This window comes from Macaca mulatta, chromosome 2 (genome assembly GCF_049350105.2).
Source record: "Macaca mulatta isolate MMU2019108-1 chromosome 2, T2T-MMU8v2.0, whole genome shotgun sequence".
Classification (NCBI taxonomy): domain Eukaryota; kingdom Metazoa; phylum Chordata; class Mammalia; order Primates; family Cercopithecidae; genus Macaca; species Macaca mulatta.
Window position 1 is genome coordinate 63,714,792 of NC_133407.1, and position 26,171 is coordinate 63,740,962.

Below are 26,171 nucleotides of genomic sequence, written 5' to 3' on the forward strand. Positions count from 1 at the left end.
GATTCACCTGCCTCCCAAAGTGCTAGGATTACAGGCATGAGCCACTGCGCCCAGCCTCCTTGACCTTTCAATAGCTAGTTTTGGTAGCAGAGACAATTACCAAACTGTGTGTGTGTGTGTGTTCATGTATACGTGTGCACTGGCAAAGAGATGGTGTTTGACAGGGAAAGAAAAAAGTTTAGAAACGACCATAGGTTTGGTGAGACACATGTAACCTCTCAGGGATGGGAAACACTGCAAGATAAACTTTCAGAATCACTTATAGAAGGCAACTGAGGACAACCTACAAATAAATCTACTCTAGTAAACAAGCACATATATAAGTTTTATATGAGCACAAGGGAAGGTACTCTAGGATTAATGGGTTATAAGGGAATTGATCAAATGCTACCAAGAATGATCACTTATCTTCAAACCCCCTGCCAAAGATCATGCCAGTGCACTCCAGCTTGGGTGACAGAGAGACAGACTTTATCTCAAAAAACAAAAAACTTTGAATCCTTAACAGAAGAAATAAAATTTCACAAATTATTTGAGTGACTTGAAGAAAACTCAACTCATGGGAAAAGACACTGGAAAAAATTACCGAGGAAGAGTAAGAGAAGAAACGAGATATACCCAAATTAAGAAGGTCATTAGAACCCAAGCTTTTATATTACTGCTTGAAGGAATCTGATTTCCCTGCTGATTTGGTGCATTCTCAGAGGAGAAAAACAGTTTTTTTTCATTTACAAAACAATACCAAATGTGTAAAGCAAGAGAGATTGAGGAACATTTTCCTTCTATGATGTAAGAACATAATAAACTCAAACTCATGGTTTTCTTATGGAAAAATTTAAACAGTATTACAGGATTTTGTAACTGGTGAGAACAGAAATCATTTAAACTATTTCATTTTACAGAGAAAGGAACTATGGCCCAGTGACTTCAAGAATACCAAAGCTTAGATATCCTGGATCCAGTCCAATATTCTTTACACTACATCACATTACTTTTTTCATTCTAGGTCTACTTCTGTTACATATTCCTTCAAATAAACTATTTTTCCTTCTCTTTTTCTCTTCAGTGTTTACTTTCAAAATATTCTTTAATTTTTCCTTGTGAACTTACGTTCAAAGACATGAAACTTAGCAACAGAAAAATCTTCATTGAAAGGTAAGTTACTGAATTACTTCGCCAAAGCACTATTTTAAAAGCCCTCTAGTTATGTTCACATACTAAACAGATATATACATGTGCATAGGAAACCATTCATTCACCCAACACATGTTTACTGACCACCTACTATATGTCACAAACTGTTCTGAGTGTTAAGGAGAAAACAGAGAACAAAATGACAAAATCTCTGTCTTCATGGCGTTTATTGCATTTTAGTGTGAGAGACTGTAAATAAAGTTAAAATGTATAGTGTTTCAAAAGCCAGGAAGGACATTTTTAAATAAAGACCTTGAGAAGAGTGATCAAGCCAGGTGGGTAGCTGACATGCAATGAACAAAGAGGGGTAGGAAATGGAGGCTAGCCACCGTACAGATTTTGGCATTTACCCTAAGTGAGCTAGGAAGTCACTGGGGGATGAGCAAAGGAGAGAGGAGAAAAATGTTCTGACTTAAAAGAGAATTACTCCAGCTGCTATGTTGGGATTATACCACAAGTGCAGTAATCCTAGCAAGAGATAACACCTTGGACCAGAGTGGCTGCAGTGGGGACCATAAAACATAATGAGTCTGAATATATTTTGAAGACAGAACCTGCAAAATTTGCTAACAGACTAGACAGAACTGTCAAAGAGAGGAAACAATGATTTTAAGGTTTTTGATCCAAACAACTGAAGGATGGAACTGCCATTTACTGAGATGGGGCAGACTGACTGATTAGCAAGTTCTGGGGCGTAATATCACTTGTAGATATAAGTTTAATATAATGCATCAAAATGAGATGTCAAGTAGTCAGTTGAATCTTGAGTTCAAGAAAGAGTTGAGACTAAAAGTATCAATTTGTAAAGTTGACAGCGTCCAAATAATATTTAAAACCAGATCACCAGATGAGATTACCTGTGAAATGAGCATAACCTGAGGCACCACAAAATAAGACGCAGAAGACTAAGAGAGACAGTGAGATAGAAGGCAGTCAAGAATCTGTGCGAGGCCAGGCACGGCATCTTACATCTGTAATTCCAGTACTTTGGGAGGCTAAGATGGGTGGATCACTTGAGGTCAGGAGTTCAAGATCAGCCTGGGCAACATGGCGAAACCCTGACTCTACTATAAATACTAAAATTAGCTGGGCGTGGAGGTGTATGCCTGCAGTCCCAGCTACTCGGGAGGCTGAGGGAGAAGAATCGCTTGAACCCAGGAGGCAGAGGTTGTAGTGAGCCGAGATCGTACCACTGCTCTCCAGCCTGGGTGACAGAGCAAGACTCCATCTCAAAAAAAAGAAGAATCTGTGTGAATATGGAACCAAGTGAAAATACTCTTTTTTAAGGAACCACAATCAACTATATCCAATGTTGGGGACAGGTCAAATAAGATGAGGATTACTAAATGCACATTTACTTTATAAACTAACATGGTTAATCACCAACCTTTGTTTGGATAAACAAAGGTTCCAATATCGCTCCCCATCCCTCATCTACTGAATTCTGATCTGTTTCTGCTACCATTTATTCCCATCCCTGCACACTATTTAATATGCTTAAAATGTCACTCAAGACTTAGAGCTTCTAACCCACGTCTCATTTATCGTGGTATAGTACTGGACTGAGTAAGTTACAAAACTAAAACTGAGCCCTAGTATCTACAAAACATTAACTTTTCTCAAAATGGAAATGAAACTCACTCTCCAGCCCTTCTTTGGTCTCTTAAGCCACACTGCAAAGCGATTCCCATTTCTGGTGATGTTTCCAGGGCAAGCTTTTGACTAAATCTGTGTAAACTGACCATAATGGTTCCCTTCTACCAACTGGTCAGTGGAGTAAATGGACAACATTTGCAATCCCAAATTAACCAATTCTATAAGATGAATAAAAAAAATTCCAACTATGAAATGTCAAATATACAAAAAAATTTCATGACATCCAATGTATTAAAGTTATCTTGTCATACTTGCCTTTTTTTGAATAAACATTTTAAAGTGCTATGAATACTGCTAGAATCTCACTCTATCCACAATCCTCTCCTCCCCTTATTTTTCTCTGCCAGATGCAATGATTTTCCTAATTGCCTGATTAGATTCTCATGGGTGTTTTGGTGTTTTTACTGCGTATCACCAATTTTATATATTTAGGATTTTTACATGAATGATACCATACCATACAAAAGACTACTTTTCAAGCAGTTTTAGATTTACAGGAAAACAGTAAAAAGTACAGGTAGTTCCCATATATTCCCTGCCCCCACACAGGCAAAGCCTCCCACTACATCAACATCCTGTTACCAGAGTGGTACATTTGTTACAACTGATGAGCCTACATGTACTATCACCCACAGTCCATAATTTACATTAAGGTTCATTCTTGGTGTCGCATACTTCTATAGGTTTTAACAAATGTATAATGATATGCATCCATTAGTATCAAAACAGTATTTTCATTGCCCTAAAATCCTCTGTGCTCTCCTTATTCATCTTCCTCACTCTCAACCCCTGGCAACTACTGATCTTTTTACTGTCTCTATAGTTTTATCTTTTAAAGAATGTCAGATGGTTGGAAGTATATAGTCTTTCAGTTTGTCTTATTTCTTTTAGCAACATGCATTTAAGATTCTCCACATCGTTTCATGGCTTAATAGCTCATTTCTTCTTAGCATTGACTAATACGCCACTGTCTGGATATACCACAATTTATCCACTTACCTACTGAAGGACATCTTAGTTGCTTCCAAGTTTCGGCAATTATTAATAAAGCTGCTCTGTGTGGACCTAAGTTTTGAACTCATTTGAGTAATTACTAAGGAGTGCTATTGCTGGGTCATATGGCATGAGTATGTTCAGTTTTATACTGCCTCTCAAAGTGACTGTACCATTTTGCCTTCCCAACCAACAATGAATCAGAGTTCCTGTTGCTCCACATCCTCACTGGCATGTGATGTTGTTAGTGCTCTGGTTTTTTTGTTGGTGGTGGTGGTGGTAAAATATACATAACAATAAAATGTACTATCTTAACTACTTTAAAATTTAGAAATTTAAGAAAAACTGTAGTAAAAAACACATAAGCTTTACTATTTTAACTATTTTAGAGTGAGTTCAATAGCACTAAGAACGTTTGTACTGTTGTGCATCATATCTCCCAAAACTATCCTGGTCTTGCAAAAACGAAACACTACATCCATTAAACAACTCCCTATCTCCTTCCCTCTATCCCCTGGCAACCATCATTCCTCTTCCTGTTTCTATGCATTTGCCTATTCTAGGTACCTTGTATAAGTGGAATTATACAGTATTTTTTTGTGTGTGACTGGCTTATTTCACTTGGCATAATGCTTATGATTCACCATGTTGTAATGAGTCAGAATTTCCTGCCTTTTGAAGTCTAAATAATATTCCACTGTATGTACATACACATTTTATGTATCTATTTTATACATTAAATAACCTTTTGCTTCCACCTTTTGGATACTGCAAATGCTGCTACTATAAACTAAAGTGTACAACTATCTTAGTTACTGCTTTCAATTCATCTGGATATATACCCAGAAGTGGAATTGCTGGGTCATATAATAATTCTGTTTTTCACATTTTGGGAACCACCATTCTGTTTTTCATAGTAGCTTCACCATTTTACATTCTCACCAATAATGTACAGGATTCTGAATTCTCCACATCTTCACCAACAGTTATTTTGTTTTTGTTATTTTTATAGCAGTCATCTTAATAGATGGGAGATGGTAGAGTTGTTTTGATCTACATTTCCCTAATGATTACTGATGTTGATCTTTTCATGTGCTTATTGGCTATTTTGTTTATCTTCCTTAGAGAAACATCTTTTCAAGCCTTTTGAACATTTTAAAATAGGATTTTTGCTATTGTTGAGTTTTAGGAGTTCTTTATATATTCTGGATACTAATCTTTTATCAGATATATCATTTGCAAATATTTTCTCACATTCTGCAGGTTGTCTTTTCACTCTTGATTGTTTTCTTGGCGGCACATCAACTTTTCAGTTTGATGTTGTTCCATCTGTCTATTTTTGCTTCTATAGTTTTGAAGCATCTTATCCAAGAAATCAGTGCCAAGACAAAAGTTATAAAACTTTCTCCATTTTCTTGCAGTTTACCAGTTTCAGATCTTATGTTTAAGTCTTTTATCCATTTTGAGTTGATTTTTGTATGTAGTACAAGGGTCCAATTTCAGTCTTTTGCATGGTGGATATCAAGTTTTCCCGGCACCATTTGTTAAAGGACTATCCTTTCTCCAATGTGTAGTCTTGGTGTGTTTGTTGAAGATCATTTGCCTGAATATGCAGTGGTTTATTTCTGGGCTCTCTATTCTGTTCCACTGTTTATGTCTTTATGCCAGTACCATACTGACTTGACTACAGTAGCTCTGTAATATGTCTTTCAGTCTGGAAGCATGAGGTCTCCAGGCCTCTTCTTTCTAAAGATTGTTTTAGATATTCAGAGTCCTTGTGGTACCTTATGAATTTTAAGGCTGCTTTTCTATTTCTGTAAAAAATGCTGCCATGATTTTGATAGAGCTTGCAATGGAATATTTAGACTGCTTTGGGTTATCATGGACATTTTAACAATATTAAGTTTTCCATCAACATTGGATTTTTTTCCGTTTGTGTTTATTTCTTTCGGCAATGTTTTGCATACAAGCCTTTATTTGGTTAGGTTTATTCCTAAGTTTTTTTTTTTGACACTATTGGAAATGAGATTTTCTTAATTCCCTTTTCAGATTGTCCACTGTTAGTGTATAGAAACACAGCTGTTTTCTATGTTGATTTTGTATCCTGCAACTTTGCTGAATTTATTAGTTCTAACCATTTTTGTGGAATCTTCAGTGTGATTGTGTCATCTGTGAACAGAGATAATTTTACACCTTTGTTATAGATTTGGATGTCTTTCATTTCTTTTTCTTGCCCAACTGCTCTAGCTAGCGTTTTCAGTACTATGTTGAAGAGAAGTGCCAAGGGTGAGCATCCTTGTTTGTTTTGAAAGAGTCTTACTCTGTTGCCCAGGCTGCAGTGCAGTGGCAGTCATTTCAGTCTCAAAATCCTGGGCTCAAGCAATCTTCCCTCCTCAGCCTTCTGAGTAGCTGGGACTCCATGTGCATGCCAGCATTCTTGGATAGTTTTTATTTCTTCTTTGTAGAGACAGGGTCTTGCTATATTGCCCAGGCTGCTCTCGAACTCCTGGGCTCAAGTGATCCTCCCACGTAGGCCTCCTTCCAAAGCACTGGAATTATATGCATGAACCAGCACACACTGCCACTGCCTTATTTCTGATCTTACAGGAAAAGCTTTCAGTTTTTCATCATTAAATATGTTGTTTGCTGTGGGCTTTTCATATATGGCCCTTATTATGTTGAGATAATTTCCTTCTATTCCTAGTTTGAGTGTTTTTACCATGAAAGGGCACTGAAGTTTGTCAAAGTTTGGCACTGAACTTTTCCTTCATCAACTGGTATGACGGTGTCATTTTTGTCCTTCAGTCAGTTAATGTGGGGTATCATACTGATTTTCATATGTTGAACCATCCTTGCACCCCAGGCATAAATTCCACTTGGTCATGGTATGTGATCCTTTTAATGTGCTAATGGATTTGGTGCACTAGTATTCTGTTAGGATTTTTGCAACCATTTTCCTCCAGGATACTGGCCTGTAGTTTTGTTTTCTTATAATGTCTTTCTCTGGTTTTAGTATCAGAGTAGGGCTGGCCTTGAGTTTGGAACTCTTCCATTTTTTGAAAGAGTCTGAGCAGGACTGGTATCAATTCTTCTTTAAATGTTTGGTAGAATTCACCAGTGAAGCCAATGATCCTGGGCTTTTGTTTGTTGGGAGATTTTAAAATTACTGTTTCAATCTCCTTACTACTTACAGGTCTAGTCAGATTTACTACTTCATGATTCAGTATTGACAAGTTATGTGTTTTAGGAATTTATCCATTTCATCTAGGTTATCCAAGTTGTTGGCATACAAAGCCATACATATCCTTTTGCAATACTCTTTTCTCTACAAAAACATATGAAAAGTAAAAACATTGTCTTACAGGAGAAAATACCCAAATATAGGTACATAAATAACTGCTCTAAGAGTTCAGTAAAGGGAAGATTCATATGAATTGATGTGATTAGTGAAAACTTAACTGAGTTGTGGAGGTTTAAGTTCAACCTGGAAGCATAAATAAGAAATGGCAAGGTAAAGGGGAGACTAGAAGGTGTTTCCAGGAGAGACCCAGCAAAAGCAAATATAGAAAAAGCAGAACTGAATGTTAAACGTGAGGTGGGTTCACTAGCCTGAAGTAGAGAGTCAGAGATGAAGTTAGTTGGATGGGGGAGTTATCAACTAAAAAGGTAAGAATTTGGACAAGTAATTTCACTTTACTAGCATTTATGCAGTAAACACTCAAATACCTGTTAACCCAAATTGAGAGCCTGAAATGCCTAGCTAATTAAGAACTTCTCAGTGCCTCTTAGAGATAATAGGAAGCCATTGAAGGTTTCTGGGTGGAGAAGTGAAAATAGCAATGATGTTCTGGGAAGTTTACCAAAGTAACTGCATTCTAATGGTTCTCATCTGGGGTGAGTTTGCCACACAAGGGATATTTGGCAATTTCTGAAGACTATTCTTGGTTGTCACAACTAGGAGGGTGGGATGTGCTACTGACATCTAGTAAGTAGAGGCCACAGATGATGCTAAACATCCGACAGTGCACAGGACACTCCCCCACCCCCGACAAATTATCTGGCCCAAAATGTCAATAGTGCCAAGGATGAAAATCTTTGCTGTATTCTAACATGAGTTACTCTCATGAGAATTCAAATTAAGTTCAAATATGTTTGAAAAAATGTACACATGAAAAAGGAAACAATCCAAAAGACTAACAGTAGTGAGAATATGAAAGATTATTTTAATTTTTCCAAAAATTATTTTTAAAATGATCATGCATTACTTCTATCAAGAGAAAGAAAGAATTGACCTAAAAATTCTGACCTCATCACTATGCAGTCTATACATGTAACAAAATTGCACTTGTTCTCCATAAATTTATATAAGAATACATAAGATAACCTTAAAAATAAAAATTCTAATTTAGTTACTAATTCTAATCAGAGTACACTCCTGTTTTCTTTTAAAAAATTTTTCATTTAATTCCCTCAAATAGTTACTTAAATGCTGACTATATACCAGGCTCTGTGATGAGACTTAAGAATATAGTGGTATACAAAATAGATTAAGTTTCAGGGAGCTTATAGTCTGATGGGAGAAACTAACATTGAGTAAACACACAAATTATCATCAGTGCTCTTAAGGAAACAAGGGGATGGCCTCTGTGAGTAAATGACTTTGAAGCTGAGATTCAAAGGATGAGAAATAACCATGTAAATGAAGGGAAGAGAAAGGAACAGGAGGGGCAGAGAAAGCATTCTCACAGACAGAGCAGCAGAGGAAAACACCACTGATGTGTTAGTGGAATTAAAAGAAGATGAATGAATGACACTACAAGTAACTAAGGGAGACAGTAGAATGAGAGGGAGGAGAAGTAGACAAGGACCAAATATGGTATGGCCTTGGAGGTCTCAGTAAGGAGTATGGAAGCTCAATGTGGTGAGAAGCTAATGAAGCAGGAGAGGTGAGAATTCATTTACTTCATTATTATTATTTTTAAAAAACAAGGTAACCACTCTGGAGATGAGACAATAACGATTTGCCTCAGATTATGACAGTGAGTAGAAAGTTAACAGGAAAGTAAGAACGGAGGTGGACATTAGCTAAAGTAATGTCATATTTACAACCCTGTCTAAAAGAAACTGCTCTTTCCAGGGGTGCTCCTGAAGAAGCAGTCAAATGATGTTACTTCTCATGTGATAGCCCCATACTCCTCACATCACAGAAGACTGGTAGTGGGAGTTGGGAAGAAAGCACCTGACTCGGGAAGAGCCAATCCATAAACAGGCCAGTAGTAAAAACAATCTGCTTCAGCTTGGGCACAGCTTATTAGCTCAGTCAGATTATCTATCTTAGTAATTTAACATAGAATTACATAAAGACTAAGACAGTCAGTAGCTAGGGAAAATAAAACTTAGTAGCTGACTTAGCAGCTGGCAGAGCAGAACTCTGAAGATCCATCAACACCTACCATCTAAACAATCCTACCTGACATGTCTTGGATAATATGAGAACTGGTCCCTGAACTTTCCTAACATCCCATCCTACTTGACCTAGTCTGAATAAGGATGTGTTCCTTGCATTCTTAAAAGCCTAATTCAAAACAAGTCCCCACTAAGATAGGATTTTAATTCTACAGATGCAGAAATGGAGGCTGAAAAAAATTATTATTAAATTTTCCTAATGGCAAATAGCTAAAGAGATACAATCCTAGGTGTTCCCATGTTAAAAACTAAGCTTTTGCATAAATCTCAAGGAGATATCAGACACAAAACATTTAGGCTTTTCTTTCTCTTCAAAATTAAGGTATAGTACTCACTGTAAATTTGAGTTTAGGAAAGAAACATAAGGAATCTAGCTCATACTGACTGAATATACCCATAGTGTCAGCTTAAGGCTGACCGAGAGATCTTAGAGATTTGGACCTGTTAGAATGTAAACTTCATGAGAATAGGAACTCAGCCTATGTTGTGCAGAACCTCCAACAGAAGCTCCAATACAGATGCTGAATAAACATTTGCTTAACAAATGAATTCAATACAAGGAAGGGTAGAAGGGAAAGTCAGTGAAAAAGAGCTGCTTAGAGTTCAACTGTGACCCCCAAACAGTGGAAAGTTTCACAACTTCCACTCATCTCTTACGTTTTCTATTGTCATTTTAAATATTAATATAACATCTTTATTGAGATATAATTCACATACCATATAGTTCACCCATTTAAAGTATACAATTCAGTTATTTTAGTACATTCACAAAGTTGTGCATTAACCACCATCATCTAACTCCAGATGACTTTCAACATCACAAAAATCAGCCCCACACCCACAAGCAATCATTCCCCCTTTTCCCTCTGTCCCAACCCCTGGCAACCACTAATTTATTTTCTGTCTCTATGGACTTCACTATCCTGGACATTTCATATTGTGATACTGTTAAATATTTGGTCTTCATCCCATTTCCAGATATACAACTTCTAAAATCCTTAAAATCTATGCAGTGATGAGCGTCTTTTGAAGGCTAATGAGATGACTGGTTCCTGGGGGGCCCTAGATAGTTTCAGAATGAGGTGTGATCACTGGAAAGACCAAGACATGACTAGAAAATTGGCACTTTCAGCGCCACCCTCCAACCTCTGGGGAGGGAAAAGGGGCTGAAGGTTAAGCTGATCACCAATTGTTAATGATTTAATCAATCATGCCCAATGAAGTTTCCATAAAAACTCAAAATAATTGGGTTCTGAGAACTTGTGGATAGCTCAACACACGCTGGTGCCTAGACAGCACGAAAACTCAGTGCCCCTTCCCGCATACCACATCTGGCTGTTCATCTGTATCCTTTGTAATATCGTTTATTAAAAAAAAAAATCAGTAAACATAAGGAAAGTGTTTCCCTGAGTTCTGTGAGCCATTCTAGCAAGCTAATTGAACCCAAGGAGCAGGTAGTGTGAACTCTATGTTATAGCCAGTCAGTCAGAGGCACAAGCCTTAACCTGTGCTTGTGATTCCATCTGAAGTGGGGGACACTCCCATGGGACTGAGCTCTCTACCTGAAATCTGATATTATCTCCAGGTAGACAGTGTCAGAATTAAATTGAATCAGTGGATACCTAGCAGGTGCCCATTGCAAAACTGACTACTTAGTTGGTGTGTGGGGAAAAACCCCATATATCTGGTGTTAGAAGTGTTGTGTTGAGTGACTGTGTGAAAGGACAGTGTAGGAAAAAGAGTTTTTTATTTTACTTATTTACTTATTTACTATACCCTCTCAAATATAATTGGAATTATAGAATGTGATCTTTTGTGACTACCTTCTTTCAGGCAGTATAATGTTTTCAAGGTCCATCCATACCATTGCATGTGTCAGTACAATAGTCCCCCCCTTATCTGCACAGGATGTGTTCCAAGACCCCGGTAGATGCCTGAAGCTGCAGATAGTACTGAACTCTACATGTAGTATGTTTTTTCCTATGCCTACATATCTATGATAAAACTTACTTTACCAATTAGGCACAGTAAGAGATTAATAACTACTAATAAAATGAAACAATTACAACAATATACCGTAAAAAAATTGTGAATGTGGGATCTCTTTCTCTCTAAATACTAGTATCTTATTGTATCGTATTCACCTAGTTTCTGATCACAGTTGACTGCAGGTAACTGAAACTGCAGCTAAGGGTGAACTATTATACTTCATTTTATAGTGGAACAATACTCCATTGTATGTATATACCATACTTAGTTTATGCATTCATCAGTTAACGGGTATTTGGGTTGTTTCCTTCTTTTATTTATTTATTTATTTTTAATTATTATTATTTTTTTAGATGGAGTTTTGCTTTTGTTGCCCAGGCTGGAGTGCAATGGCCTGATCTCAGCTCACCAAAACCTCTACCTCCCGGGTTCAAGCGATTCTCCTGCCTCAGCCACCCAGGTAGCTGGGATTACAGGCATGCGCCACCACGCCTGGCTAATTTTGTATTTTTAGTAGAGATGGGGCTTCTCCATGTTGGTCATGCTGGTCTCCCAACTCCTGACCTCAGTGAGCCGGACCGCCTTGGCCTCCCAAAGTACTGGGATTACAGGTGTGAACCACCGCGCCCAGCCAGGTTGTTTCCTTCTTTTAGCTGTTATGGATAATGCTGCTATGGACACTCATTTACAAGTTTTTGTGCAGACATATGTTTTCAATTCTCCTGGATTTATATCTAATTAGAACTGCTGGGTCACATGTTAACTGTTTAACTTTTTGAGGAATTGCCAAACTGCATTCCAAAGCAGCCGTACCGTTTTACATTCCCATCAGGCATGTATGAGGGTTCCACTTTCTCCACATCCTCACCAACACCTGTTATTCTCTATCTTTTTATATACTGCCATGCTAGTGGGTGTGAAGTGGTATCTCATTATGCTTTAGAGCTGTGTTTCCCTAATGACTGAGATGGATCCTATTTTTTATTTGTTTATTGGTCTTAATTAAGCTTTTCATCCCTGAGTATCCCTTATGTGAAATGCTTGGGAACACAGGTGTTTCAGATTTTGGATTTTTGTGGATTTTAGAATGTCTGCATAATACTTAGAGATTGAGCATCCCTAATCCAAAATCTGGTATGCTCCAATAAGCATTTCCTTTAAGCATCACGTAGGTGTTTAAAGTTTCAGATTTTGGAGCATTGTGGATTTCAGATTTTTGGATTTGGACGTTGAACCTGTACTGTCATTGTTTTAAAGCTGGAGAATAAAAAGGAAATTGGGAAAAATTATTCACGACATTAAGAGAAAAAATGTGAACAAATTTAAGGTGTTTGATAACAGCTGATCAACAATGAACCCAATTCTATAGATATATCTGTAAAAAAATGAACATCTCCACATAATATTCAAAAGTGAAATAAGGAACCAAACCTACCCTAAATAGGTAGGATGACAGGTGTGTGCCACCACACCCAGCTAAATTTTTTATTTTTTGTAGAGACAAGGTCTCACTATACTGGCTGGGATGGTCTAAAACTCCCAGCCTCAAGGAACCAAACCCTCTGCACCACTTTAAAGAGAGATGGAAAATATTTGGGTTTCATACCTACTAAAGAACCAGGAGTGATGTAACAATTATTTGAAAACCTTAAGGTATTATCTTGCTTGTTTTTCTGAACCAGTAACAGCTTAAAGTGGCTAAAAAGTCAGTGAAAAGACAGAATAGGTGGCGAACAGGACAGGGCCATTTAATACAACCAAGCAGAGACCACTTAATTTGATCTTTCAGGATAAAACTACTCAACTGAATAAATTTATGTAACACCTACCTCAAGGGTCCAGAAAGACATACTTTAAAAAACATAAAGAGTAGATATGTGCAAACTAAAGTTTTCATTAAAGAACAGGACATTGAGATAGACTGTATGATTCACCTTCTAATATTAGACAATTCCATACTGAACTAGTAAAAAACACACTATCTTAGGATTCCGACTTTTGTTAGTAAAAAAATTCATAAAATTCCAAGTTTGTCAAAATACATCATTAATTAAAACATAATTTACATTAAGTTTAAAGTAAATAAAAATTTAGGGAAAAAATGACAGGTGACCAAATTTTGTCCAAATAGTGAATAGACAACAATAGAAAATAAGTCAGCATTTAAAAATTTCTATCTATCTGAGATGAGATCTCATTCTTGTCACCCAGGTGGGAGTGCAGTGGCATGGTCACAGTTCGTTGCAGCCTCCACTTCCTGGGCTCAAGCAATCCTCCTGCCTCAGCGTCGTAAATAGGCACGACTACAGGTGTGTGCCACCATGCCCAGCTAAATTTTTTATTTTTATTTTTTGTAGAGACAACGTCTCATTATATTGCCTAGGATGGTCTCAAACTCCCGGCCTCAAGCAATCTTCCCGCCTCAGCCTCCTAAAGCAATGGAATTACAGGCATGAGACACTGCCTGGCAAAGTTTAGCATCTTTAATAATCAACTTAATCTTGCATTACCAACAAGTATCTATGACCTTAAATCATTTTCATTCTGGGTGCTAAGTAGTGTGAATTATAGTTATTTTCTGATTATATTTACAATCTTTTGAGAAAACAGTTACAAAATCTACATAAAGCATTTAGTAACCCACTTACAACATAGGATTAAAGAAATGAAGTCATAAACTAGTACATACGTGACAATTCGGCTGAAGTATGTGGGAGAAAGCAGGCTTTCAGGTGACTGTTAAATAAGGGGAATAGGAAGCCTTCCCCAATTTGTGTGATGTGGTTTGGATTATGGCACATAGAGGTACAAGAGGAATTTTGTAAGAAAAATGTTATTTTGATATGGAACACAGGGGTTTACTTGGATGCAATGTGTGACTACGTAAGTTGGCAGAAATAGTAAGAGGTTCCATTTATTCTGCATGTACTTTATGCTAGGCACTGTTAAGCATTTCAAAGGCTTAGAGAGAATTAAGTTAGCCTCCGTAATTATTAAGTGGAGAAACCGGAGTTCAAACCCAGACCTAAGTGACTCCACAGTCCATGTTCCTTTAACCCCTACACTATAAGGCCTTGTAAGAGCCTGTATTAATTAAAAGTGACACTCATGTGCAAAAGAAGCAATGATAAACCAAGAGAGTGGTACTCGAAGTATGGTCCATGGGCCCCTATGTGGGTTCTGAGACCTTTACATAGAGTAGACAGGGTCAAAACTATTTTCCTAATGATACTACTAATACTTAAAAAAAAAAATTGTATTAACATCTGAATTGATGCCAGAGGTAAGACTGCTGGTGCTTCAGAATGAATTAAGGCAATGACATCAAGGCGCAACAGTAGTCACTGTATTTCACAGCTAAAATATTTTTAAAAGTCAGCTCACTTAAGAATGTCCTTGAGGAAACAGTAAAAAATGATTACTTTTATTAAACATCGGCCTTTTCTAATTGGTGAAAAAAATGGAGATTATATATAAGCCACTTCTGCAGCATACCAACTTCTACTGAAGGAAGACTGTCTCAAGGAAAAAGTACTTGTGCAACTGAGTTGTGAACTGACCTAGCCACTTTTTTCATGGAACACTATTTTTACTTGAAAAAACGACTGACAGACAAATCATGGTTATTCAGACTTCATGGCTGGAAGATGTTTTCACAAAAATGAGCAAAGTGAGTCTAGGGCTTCAAGGATAACCATTTACAGCATTTATTGCTAATGATAAAATTTCAGCTTCCTCTGAACTTGTCCCAGAGGCATGGTAAAAAAAGAAAAAAAAAATTGAGCCTCCAAGGGAAAGTTAGAATTTTAGAAAACTTGTATCCACTACTGTGAACCTGACAGATTCTCAATACTTAAGATTTTTCTGAATTGTGTGGTTAACAATCATGAATTTTTTTATTGAATAAGAATATGTTAGCATTTGGAAGATCTGCATAACTCATGACATAATGTTTTCCAAATAATCCAATGCATGGTGTTACAAAAAGCATCAGTAAAAGATGGGTAAAAGTTACATCTGAAATGCAAGACAGACCAATAGATTTTAATGTAACAGTGTAAGAAAACTTCACTCATATGGCTTCAGGTTCTACATTGCAACTAATCTTTAAGAAATTACCTCTTGTGGAATTACGGTGCAGTATCACTTAATCTCCACAATTATCCTGAAAAGCCTATGAAAACACACATACCTTCCTTCTTCAACTGCCTGTCTGTGTGAAGGTGGATATTCTTCACACACTTAGACCAAAACATGTATCACAATAGACTGACTGCAGAAATAGATGAGATTTCAGTTGTCTTAAGTCAAACATTAAGACCTGAAAAAAAGGTTCAACATGGCCATTCTTCTCACTATGTATTTTTGGTTTTGAAAAATGTCCTTATTTTATAGGTGCCAATATAAAGATAGCTCTCATATTAACTATAGAAAAAGGAAGAACTCCAACGCTGTCTTTTACCAAACCTAAATGAAAAACACAGAAAACAGTGTTTTCTAGTGCTTGAAAGTCCACAAGTGACACACAATTTCCAAAGAACCCTCTGAGAAAAAAAGAAAACATTTACTGAATACCTATTATACCCCATGGACTATGCTCAGTGCTTTCACATAAAACCTTTTCATCAAATTTGAGACCAGCACTAAGGCTGAAAGTCAAATGGAGTAAATATGGTACATGCAAAAAGAACAGACTCTTGACACACCTGAATTAAAATCATTCCCTTTGTTATCTTATTAAATCAAAAGCACAAGAGTTTCTTCTTTAAAATTTCTTCTTTAAAATAAATTCAATATTTATAAGATTGAGAGAAATGTGAATACAGTTAAAAGCATATACAGTGGGTGCTTAAAAGGTTCCCTTCAGTCATACTTCTTTCTTCTGTTCCAAAACTAAAACAGCGAGTAAGTACCAAAATCAGCGATCAAGGTTAAATTTGATGACATGCTTTTGTTTCATTCATCACTACAGGCCTCAAATAGATGAATGCTGCTCCAGAAAACATTAAAAAATATCTTAAGGACCCACAACCACTATCAGGTATTAGAAATCAATGTTTAAAAACTACCTATGCATTTTTTTTTTCTAAAATAGCTTCATTCTTTAAAATCTAAATCACTCCTACAATTCTTCCCAATCTTGTATATTCTTTTGACATACTTAGTGACTATGAAATATAAGGGCATCTTGGTATCTCCAAGAAAACTATCAATGAAGCAATTCTCAAACTGGCTACCTTATAAACCAGCAAAGTTGGCAGGAAGCACCAAAACAATCATTTAATTCCTAACGATATTTCTATCAGATATTTCATACTGTCACATGCTTGGACTATTATGTGAAAAATTAGACAGGAGTTATTTTAAGTATAGTAAATATGTTCCAAGATTTGTGGTGAGAGAGATCAGTCTCTAAAAGTTAACAAGACTTAATACCTTAACAATGCTTTTCACTCTGTACACTTTAACAAATCACCAAGGCTCTTTCAAAACAACAAAAGAGCTGATCAATTTATTAAACTCTTGCCAATCAAGTACCTTTTTTAAAAAAGTTCAAGCTGACTTCATATTTTGTGTTTGTGTGGATAATCACAAGTTTCTAATTATGTAGCATTTTAATATTCTTTTATATTTAGGGTAAGTTGTTTTCTTAAAGTTGTGTTTTTAAAAGATCTAGTTATATTTTATGCTCTATTTGAACCCAGACACTCAGAACTTTCATAAAAAGTATGCAGATTTATTAGGAAATCTACCAGAAAATTCCCCTCTACTTTAAAAAACATAAACTATATGAGCTTAATTTACTTTATCCTGACAAATTTTTTATTTCAAGTTTGGTCACTACCCATTTCCTGTGTTGCACTGCATACCCTCTTTTCTATGGTTACTATTCTCAAACTAAGACTGGGGATCTTCAACCACACTGTAAGAAGCAGCCATGCCATGGTGGATATCATCTGATAGTTCCTGAAAATTATTTTAAATGGGTACTCAACCCCATATGCCTTCTTTGATGCTTTTTGTCTTTCAAGAAACTTAACATGACCACATTTTAGAGGAGCCATAATGGTAGGAACAAATATCAGATTGAAATCTATGAACTTTCAACTCCAACACTCAGAAATTAAAACTTTAAAAGGATCACTAATGTGGTGTGTCTAAACTGCCCTTCAATGAGCAACTACATGACTCTGTATTAAAAACTTTTTCTATTTTGTTCAATGTAACAAGTTATACAAGCAGAGAGAAAAAAGAGCCACTGAAACTAAGGGAGTAAGAGAATCAATTATACTGAATCCTATTAAATCCCTTCCCTCCCCCCAAACAGAAAAGCTGAAGGTGATAAAACGCTCAGAGAATTGCCAGGCATCTTCCTAACATTACCTATTAATCTTCACAACACTCATGAAGCAGATGTCAAGTACCTCTAGTTTTACAGATGAAAGAACCATAAGACTAAGCGATTTCCCCCAAGGTCATACACAAAGTTAGAGATCAAATTAAACTAAACTCTAGGACTTTGTACTCTTCATCATTTCTAATCAAATAAACTGTTAGATCAAAATATGCTACAATTACCTCTCCCTAAATGCTATACTCCGTACATGGGCTGTTCCAGTAAGGTAGCCACTAGCCACATGTGGCTATCAAGCACTTGAAATGCAGCTAGTCCAACTGGAGGTATGCCATAACTGTAAAATACAAACTGGATTTTGAACGTATGAAAGGAATAATATGAAACCTCTCAATTATTTTACACAAATTAGATGTTGCAATGGTGTTCTGGATGTACTGGATTAAGTTAAATTCACTGGACAGCACTGGCCCATAATTCTTTCCAAAGACTTCCCATGAAATAGATGCCATCACAAGATCCCAGTCAAAAAGCAATTATTTTCTTAGAATTTGCTGTATTCTACATACATTATGTAATGCAATGTAGTAACCATATCTAAAGGGTGATAAGTGTTTAGAGAGATGCAGCATACATGTAAGTAACAAATACACAAAATAGACCACCGTAGTGTTTTCTAAACATAAAAAAGAATGTTTCTATCTCATTACAAGTATATGAGATTTTCAGTAAGCCACAGTGTGGACAAAGTATGACTTTCCATTAGAGTCATATGTTATTTCCTTAGGTGGAAAAGTGAAAATATTCCTACCCCTAATGTATGCAAAAGGATATTAAAGTCACCAGAGGACAACCATAAGGCACTATGAATTTCTAAACAAACAAACAAACAAACACCCTCGTTAATGTCAATGTATACTTGTTTTTTTAAAGTCACACATCACAATCTTCTTCTAATACAGCCTCAGCACTTAATCTGATTTTGACTAAAGTGCTAAAAGATATGAGGTAGGAGGAAACATCAATTTAAAAAATAAGGATAACTTCAGAAAGTCTGACAATTCCACCAAAGGTTGAACGCCAGTTTCCATATGATCTAGCAATTCTATTCCTAGGCATATAGCCAAGAGAAATAAAACATACGTCCACACAAACATGTTCTTAGCAGTATTATGTAAAATAGCTAAAAAAGTGGAAACAATGAAAATGTTCATTAACTGATGAACGGATAAATAAAATGTGGTATATCCATGAGCTGGAGGATCATTAGGTCATAAGGAGAAATGAAACACTGATACATTCTTGTTACGACATGGATAAACCTTGAAAACATTACACTATGGGAAAGAAGTCAGTTACAAAAGAGCACAAATTGTACAATTCCATTTATATGGAATGTCCAGGATAGGCAAATCTAAGAAGACAAAAAACTGGTTGCCTGGGGCTGGGGTAGTTGGGAATTGGAGAGTGACTGTTAATGAGTACAGGTTTCTTTTTGGCGTGGTGAAAATGTTCTAAGATTGATTGTGGTGATGGCTGCAAAACTGCGAATACACTAAAAGCCACTTTAAGTGGGTGAATTGTATGCCATGTGAATTACATTTCAATGAAGCTGCTAGAAAAATGAAGCCAGAAATGTAGAGGAAAAAAGGGTTACAGGGATCTGTCAAGCACCTAATTGCTCTTTTTCTGGATTCTGTAATTTTGTGGTAATTATCAGTTTTTAAGTTTTATCATTTGTGATTTTTTTCTCATTCTAAGTATTCATATTAGTAAAAAACATTTTCACCACCACAAGTAAATTTACTGAAAAATCATTGTTATTTAAGCAGCTCATTTTTATAGCATGCGAATTATCTCAATAAAGATGTGACATCTTTGTATTAAAAAAGGGATCACAACGGTAATATGTTAACCTTAAAAGAACCACAGAATTAACAGCCCTGGACACTTAGTACTCCCTCAAATTATGAAACCCACTAAAACGCATAAACTACTTTAAAGATAATATTAACAGCTTTGTAAAAAGCCCAAAAAATATTTCAGTCAAGCAAACGCTCAAGTTCAGAAATGTCATGGGAAGTTGAAGATTTCATTACGAAAACATACCGAGGAACAACATAAAAAATACTGCTTGACCACTTTCCCTAAAAGCTAAACTCGTGATTAAGATGCAGAAGGGAAGTATTAAAATAAATCTATTTATCTAAACTATTAAAGCTGAAGGGAAGAAGTCTTCTATCAAAAATCTCAGTGGGGTGTGTGGGTATGCGTGTGTGAATGCATGTATTTAAACCATACGCCCCATGTAGACAATCTGGGGAGCAGCTGTATCTAAGACAATGATTTTTTTTTTTCTTTTTTAAATAATCAAACGTGATGGTGCCATTCCCTAGCCCACCCCATCCCCCACTACCACCACCAGCAGGTGGAGGGAAAGGATACTGTAGACTAGAGGATGACAGCTTTGTATAACCCTTTGGACTTTATATGTAAGAATGCAGCTGGTGGTCTCCTCTCAGGAGGGGGTAAAGAGATTTGTGGACAAGCTGAAATAAGGGGTATCCTTTGCCTGGAAGAGGGCACACCGTGAGCCACATCTTGAATCAGCTATATCCAGAGTAAAACACAGGCCGCTGGAAGGCACTGTTAGCATCACCAGGATGGCCTCTCACGCCGGGGGTGTTTTTTTCAACGGAGAAGTTGTCCTGTAGTTTGGATATTGGGGGGAGGCAGGGGTAAAGCGGGAGTCGGGAAGACCAGAAAAAATGCCTTTAAGTGGAGACGCCTCAGGCCTCGCTGAGGAAGTTCAGAGCCCCACTCGGTCGCCACACGCTCACCCTCCCACCCCCACCGCCCTCCTTCCCGCAGCGCCAGACGTCGGTGCCCGAGCGAGAGCCGGAATCTCCGCCGCTGCCAGGGAGGGCCGCGGCCCGGGCCGGGCAGCGCCGACCGCACACGCACGCCTCCTCCGCACGCGCCGCGCCCGGCCTCCCCGCCGCGCGGCCCGACCCCTCGCACCCGCACCGGGCCGGCTCTGCCGGGCAGGCCTAGGCCGCGCCGGCCGTACCCGGGCACCTCGCTCCCCGGCGGAGGCGGAGCAGGCCCGACATAAACTTCCCGGCGCGCTAGCAGAGGCGTCACGGACGGGCCGGCCCCCAGCGCCATTCCCCGAGGCCCGGAGGCGGCTCCCGCCCCTACTCCCCACACTCGGGGTCCCGGCGGAGACCGGCCCCAGGCCCACGGCCCCCACCCCTCCGGCGTCGTCCAGCAGTTTACCTCCAAGTCGCGGCCTTTGTTCTTGAAATTCTTGAGCCGTTGGTTGTCCAGTTTCTCGTTGTCCGCCATGGCCGGGCCGGTGACTCCTTCCCCCGCCCGGGCCCCGCGGGATCCGCCCCAACCACCGCGCCGCACCGACACTCCCAGGAACCGGGTCGCCGCCTGAGCTGCTGTGCTCGCCGCGCCGCCGCTTCCTTCCTCCTCTCACCTGCCTCCGCCGCGGCCTTCTCCTCTCCCCGCCCGCCCCCCCGCCCTAACCCCAGCGCGACTGCAGCTCCGGCAAAGACAACTGTGGGGCCGGGCGGCGGCAACGGCGGCGGAATGTGCTGCCGGCTGAGAGGGGGAGGCAGCCTCGATCTGAGGGCCCCGGAGCTGCGGCCACGCCCATCGCCTCCAGCCCAGCTCGCCCATTGGCCAACCAGGCTCCGGTGCGTTCGACCAATGGGAAGGGGCGATGGAGAGCCGGGGCGGAAAGAGCGAACGGAAAGGGGAAGCGAACGACGCTGGGAGGAGCCGGCTCGGGGCCGGGAGGGGTGCGGCTGGGGTAGGCAGGGAAGGACCACGTGCCTTCGGAGAGATGGGGAGGAAGCGACAGAGAAGTACACTTCAGGGGAAACCAGCAAGGGGAAGGAGAGGCCGGGGAACGCAGCAGGGCGAGTTGTTTTGCATCACTCGTCCGGGAAGCCCTAGATGCAGGGGTCCAGGGTCGAGACTGCGTTAAAGTAACGTTCTTCTCTCCCCGGGCGCGCCCTGTCTTCCTGGGCATTCCTTGCGCTCTCTGTTCGCTTTGCAGAGAGATCTGAGCTTCGCTCTTTCCCAGGTCGGACGCTCGCAGCTCCGTTCCCGGGCTGGGGCTCCCTGCCGTCCAGGGTCGAGTCTGGGGGCCAGGACCTGCAGGGATGACGTGAGTTGAGGAGGCTCAGCGGAAAGCGACAGGAACGCTGGGTGGAAAAGGAAAGGGCCCAGTAGACGTATCTGATTTATCTTCTGTGACTAAGCGCCCGCAACAGGTAGGAATTTAGGCAGAGCTGGTGATCCTTGGACAATAGCACTTCCTAGGTAATTCGTCTTAGAAAGTTAAAGAAGCTGCTTGACCACAAAGTATGAACTTCTGGAGGGCGGAGCCCGTGGCAGCTGACAGGGAATATTGTCTGTTGAGAAAGGAAATGAATTCCAGGGATACCAGGGACAACAACATTACCAGAGGCAGAAATGACACGAGATACAAAAGAACGTATTCAAAAATTTCACAAAACAGAAATGGAAAATTATCTTAAAATATATTGAAATATCAACGAATAACATCTCAAATGTCCAGGGATATGTAAAGCAGCAACTCTGGTCGGAAGCAAGGAATCGAGGCGTTGGGTGTGTTTAAACTTGGCTAGGCAGGGAGAAGAGACCCTGATACAAACTCCTTCAGAATCGTTGACTCCCGGTCCTTTCTAGTGTATTTTTTGAGCAGAACAACGTGCAGAGATAAATGTTTAAAATGCATATGTTTCTTAGGGAAACACTTTTAAAGCCAACAGAGGGGAATTTTTTTTTAAGTTAAAATGGAAGAAGTCAGTGGGTTTAACAGATGTGAACAACTGAGTTTCCTTTGGGGGAGAGGTAATGAAAAGAGCCGGAGTACTTTAGGAATCACTTTGGAGAGGATATTGTAGTGGGGGAAAGGAAAGTAAAAACTTAGGAAGCAGAGTAGTACCTTTAAAGTCGTCAATACTTTATAGACCATCAACTGGGCTATGGACAACAGAAGCTGTGCCTGGGAATAACTCACACTGAAGGTTAACTTGAATATAAATTTAGAACAGATCTTAAATACAAATGATGATGTTCATTATAAAATGTTATTCCTCAAAGAGTCATTTAATTGAAGTAACATTGTATTTGCATACCAGAGCACTGATGTTTTTCAAAATGTGTTTAGGATAAGAAAATTCACTTGAAAAGCTGGAGTATGTGTGTATTTTGTGCCATCATGGATTTTATCATAAGCAGTGTTCAAGAAAACAAATTACCAGCGAATTCCCACCCTATGAATAAAAGTTACCTTGTCAACGTATCAATAGATGAACATTTTGTTACTTCTTGGAATACATGTCATGGTAGCTTTCATGATGAAGTTTATAGAAGTGTCCGTTACATGTCTTCGTGTCTCCAGCTACAACTGAGTGTCTCTGATGATTAAACAACAACCCGAGTTTTCTCTCTGCAGAAGACTCCTAAAAAAGGGTTGCAATTAGTTACCAACTCAGAAAGATGCAATACAAATAGGAAATAACCGCAATTTATGATTTTATTTGTTTATCTAAAATCTGTCTTCCTCCCTAGACAGTAAGCTCTCTGAAGTTAAGAAGCATAGTTGTTTTGTTCACTACTGTATACCCAGCACCTAATAGTACTTGGCACATAAGTACTCAGGAACTATTTGTCAAATGCAAGAACGTATGCCCCGAAAGTAGGAGTCAGGAAAACCAGAAAAAATGCCTTTAAGTATTACAGAAATGCCACAGGCCTCCACTTAAATTGAAAAACAAGCTAACACCTCTTGATAAAAATGTGGATTGAGATCAATAAGCAGCTTCTCCACTCCTTCTGGAATCTCCACCTGGTTCAGCCTGCCTGCCTCCGCCATGTCCATCAGGGTGACCCAGAAGTCCTATAAGGTGTCCACCTTTGGCCCAGGCTTTCAGCAGCCACCTCTATATGAGTGGGTCCAGTGTCTGCACCAGCTCCTCTAACTTCTCTCCCTCGTGGGGAGCAGAAGCTTCTGGGGTGGCCTGGGCAGAGGCTATGGTGGGGCCAGCAGCATGGGAGGTATCACCACCATCACGGTCAACCAGAGCCTGCTGAGCCCCCTTAACCCTGAGGTGGACTCCAACATCCAGGCTGTCCACACCCAGGAGGAGGAGCAGATCAAGACCCTCAAGTTTGCCTCCTTCATAGACAAAGTATGGTTCCTGGAGCAGCAGAACAAGATGCTGGAGACCAAGTGGAGCCTTCTGCAGCAGCGAAGATGGCTGGAAGCAGCGTGGACAACATGTTCGGGAACTGTATCAACAACCTTCGGCAGCAGCTGGAGCCAGGAGAAGTTGAAGCTGGAAGCGGAGCTTGGCAACATGCAGGGGCTGGTGTAGGACTTCAGGAACAAGTATGAGGATGAGATCCATAAGTGTACAGAGATGGAGAATGAATTTGTCCTCATCAAGAAGGATGTAGATGAAACTTACATGAACAAGGTAGAGCTGGAGTCTCATCTGGAAGGGCCGACTGTATGAAGTGGCGATCCAGGAGCTGCAGTCCCAAATCTCCAACATGTCTGTGGTGCTATCCGTGGACAACAGCTGCTCCCTGGACATGGACAGCATCGTTGTTGAGGTCAAGACGCAGCACGAGGAGGTTGCCAACCGCAGTTGGGCTGAGGCTGAGAGCACGTACCAGATCAAGTATTTGGAGCTACAGATGCTGGCTAGGAGGCACGGGGATGACCTGCGGCATACAAAGACTGAGATCTCCAAGATGAACCAGAATATCAGCCAGCTCCGGGCTGAGATTGAGGGCCTCAAAGGCCAGAGGGCTTCCCTGGAGGCCACTGTCACAGATGCTGAGCAGCGTGGGGAGCTGGCCATTAAGGATGTCAATGCTAAACTGTCCGAGCTGGAGGCCACACTGCAGCGCATGAGTACCAGGAGCTGAGGAACGTCAACTTGGCCCTGGACATGGAGATCGCCACCTACAGAAAGCTGCTGGAGGGCTAGGAGAGCTGGCTGGAGTCTGGGATGCAGAACATAGGTATCCATACGAAGACAACCAGCGGCTATGCAGGTGGTCTGAACTTGGCCTATGTGGGCCTCACAAGCCCTGGCCTTAGCTATGGCCTGGGCTCCTGCTTTGGCTCTAGCACAGACTCCAGCTCCTTCAGCTGCACCAGCTCCACCAGGGCCGTGGTTGTGAAGAAGATAGAGACCTGCAATGGGAAGCTGGTGTCCGAGTCCTCTGACTTCCTGCCCAAGTGAACAACTGTGGCAGCCCCTCCTAGTCTGTTCCTCCTGTGGCTGCCACAGACTCCGGGAGGGAGGCTGCTGTGTGGGGGAGCACAGAGAACAGGAGACCCCCCTGAGGCTCAGCCCACCTGCAGGGGAGTTTACTGCCTGGTGATCCAACACACACACACACACACACACACACACACACACACACACAAAATTGTAGATTGAGTCGTTATTGCTTCTAGTTTACTGAGTTCCTTCTATTAATATAAATTCTTGATTTGGTATCATGCTCATTCTGGGGTGAAAAGTTTAGGGAATAAATCAGACATACATTTCAGGGAAAAAACCCCTGCGTATTTTTTTTTTTCTTTTTTTTTGAGACGGAGTCTTGCTCTGTCACCCAGGCTGGAGTGCAGTGGCCGGATCTCAGCTCACTGCAAGCTCCGCCTCCCGGGTTTACGCCATTCTCCTGCCTCAGCCTCCCGAGTAGCTGGGACTACAGGCGCCCGCCACCTCGCCCGGCTATTTTTTTTGTATTTTTTTTAGTAGAGACGGGGTTTCACCGTGTTAGCCGGGATCGTCTCTCGATCTCCTGACCTCGTGATCCGCCCATCTCGGCCTCCCAAAGTGCTGGGATTACAGGCTTGAGCCACCGCGCCCGGCCAACCCCTGCGTATTTAAAAGTAGTTGTGACACACTTTGTTAAACAATTATCCTTAATTATAATTCTTAGGTAGTCTATTGGCTTACATTTATTACTTGAAATTGTCACTACTCGTTTGCCAAGTTTATATGTTTAGTGTCTGTACTTCCGGTTCTTCCCAGATAGAAGATACATAATTTATCAAATTGGCAAAGAAGTCCTTCAGGGAGTTGGTAATAGCTCTACATGCTGATTGGTAATTGAATTAGCAAGATATAGTAGATCTAACTGATTAGGAGGTTTCAATTTTACTTGCTGGACTAAGGAAGTAAAATGCAGAATTATTAATAACCATTTCAATATTATCTTAATTTGGGATGTGATAAATTATCACAAACTGAGTGGCTTAAACAACAAATACTTCTCACAGTTAGGGAGGACGTGAAGTCCATTATTAAGGCAGATCTGGTATGTGGTGAGAATTCACTTCCCGGTTTGGAGATGGCTATCTACTTATTGTATCCTTGTATGTTGGATAGTAGCCAGGAAGCAAGCTCTCATTTCTCTTATACGGGCACTAATCCCATTCATGAGGGCC

At 40.0% G+C, this 26,171-nt stretch overlaps 1 protein-coding gene and 1 pseudogene across 1 annotated transcript in view; one reads left to right on the plus strand and one right to left on the minus strand.

The window, feature by feature from the left end:
- Positions 1-21,291, minus strand: part of KPNA4 (karyopherin subunit alpha 4) — a 63,303-nt gene extending 42,012 nt beyond the window's left edge. Inside the window, exon 1 of the mRNA XM_001097222.5 lies at positions 20,933-21,291. Coding sequence (XP_001097222.2) covers positions 20,933-21,001 — 69 coding nt within the window. The 5' untranslated portion in view covers positions 21,002-21,291. The remainder of the gene's footprint in view (positions 1-20,932) is intronic.
- A 2,829-nt stretch (positions 21,292-24,120) lies between these two features.
- Positions 24,121-24,954, plus strand: LOC144339045 (keratin, type II cytoskeletal 8 pseudogene; annotated as a pseudogene).
- Positions 24,955-26,171: the final 1,217 nt, after the last annotated feature.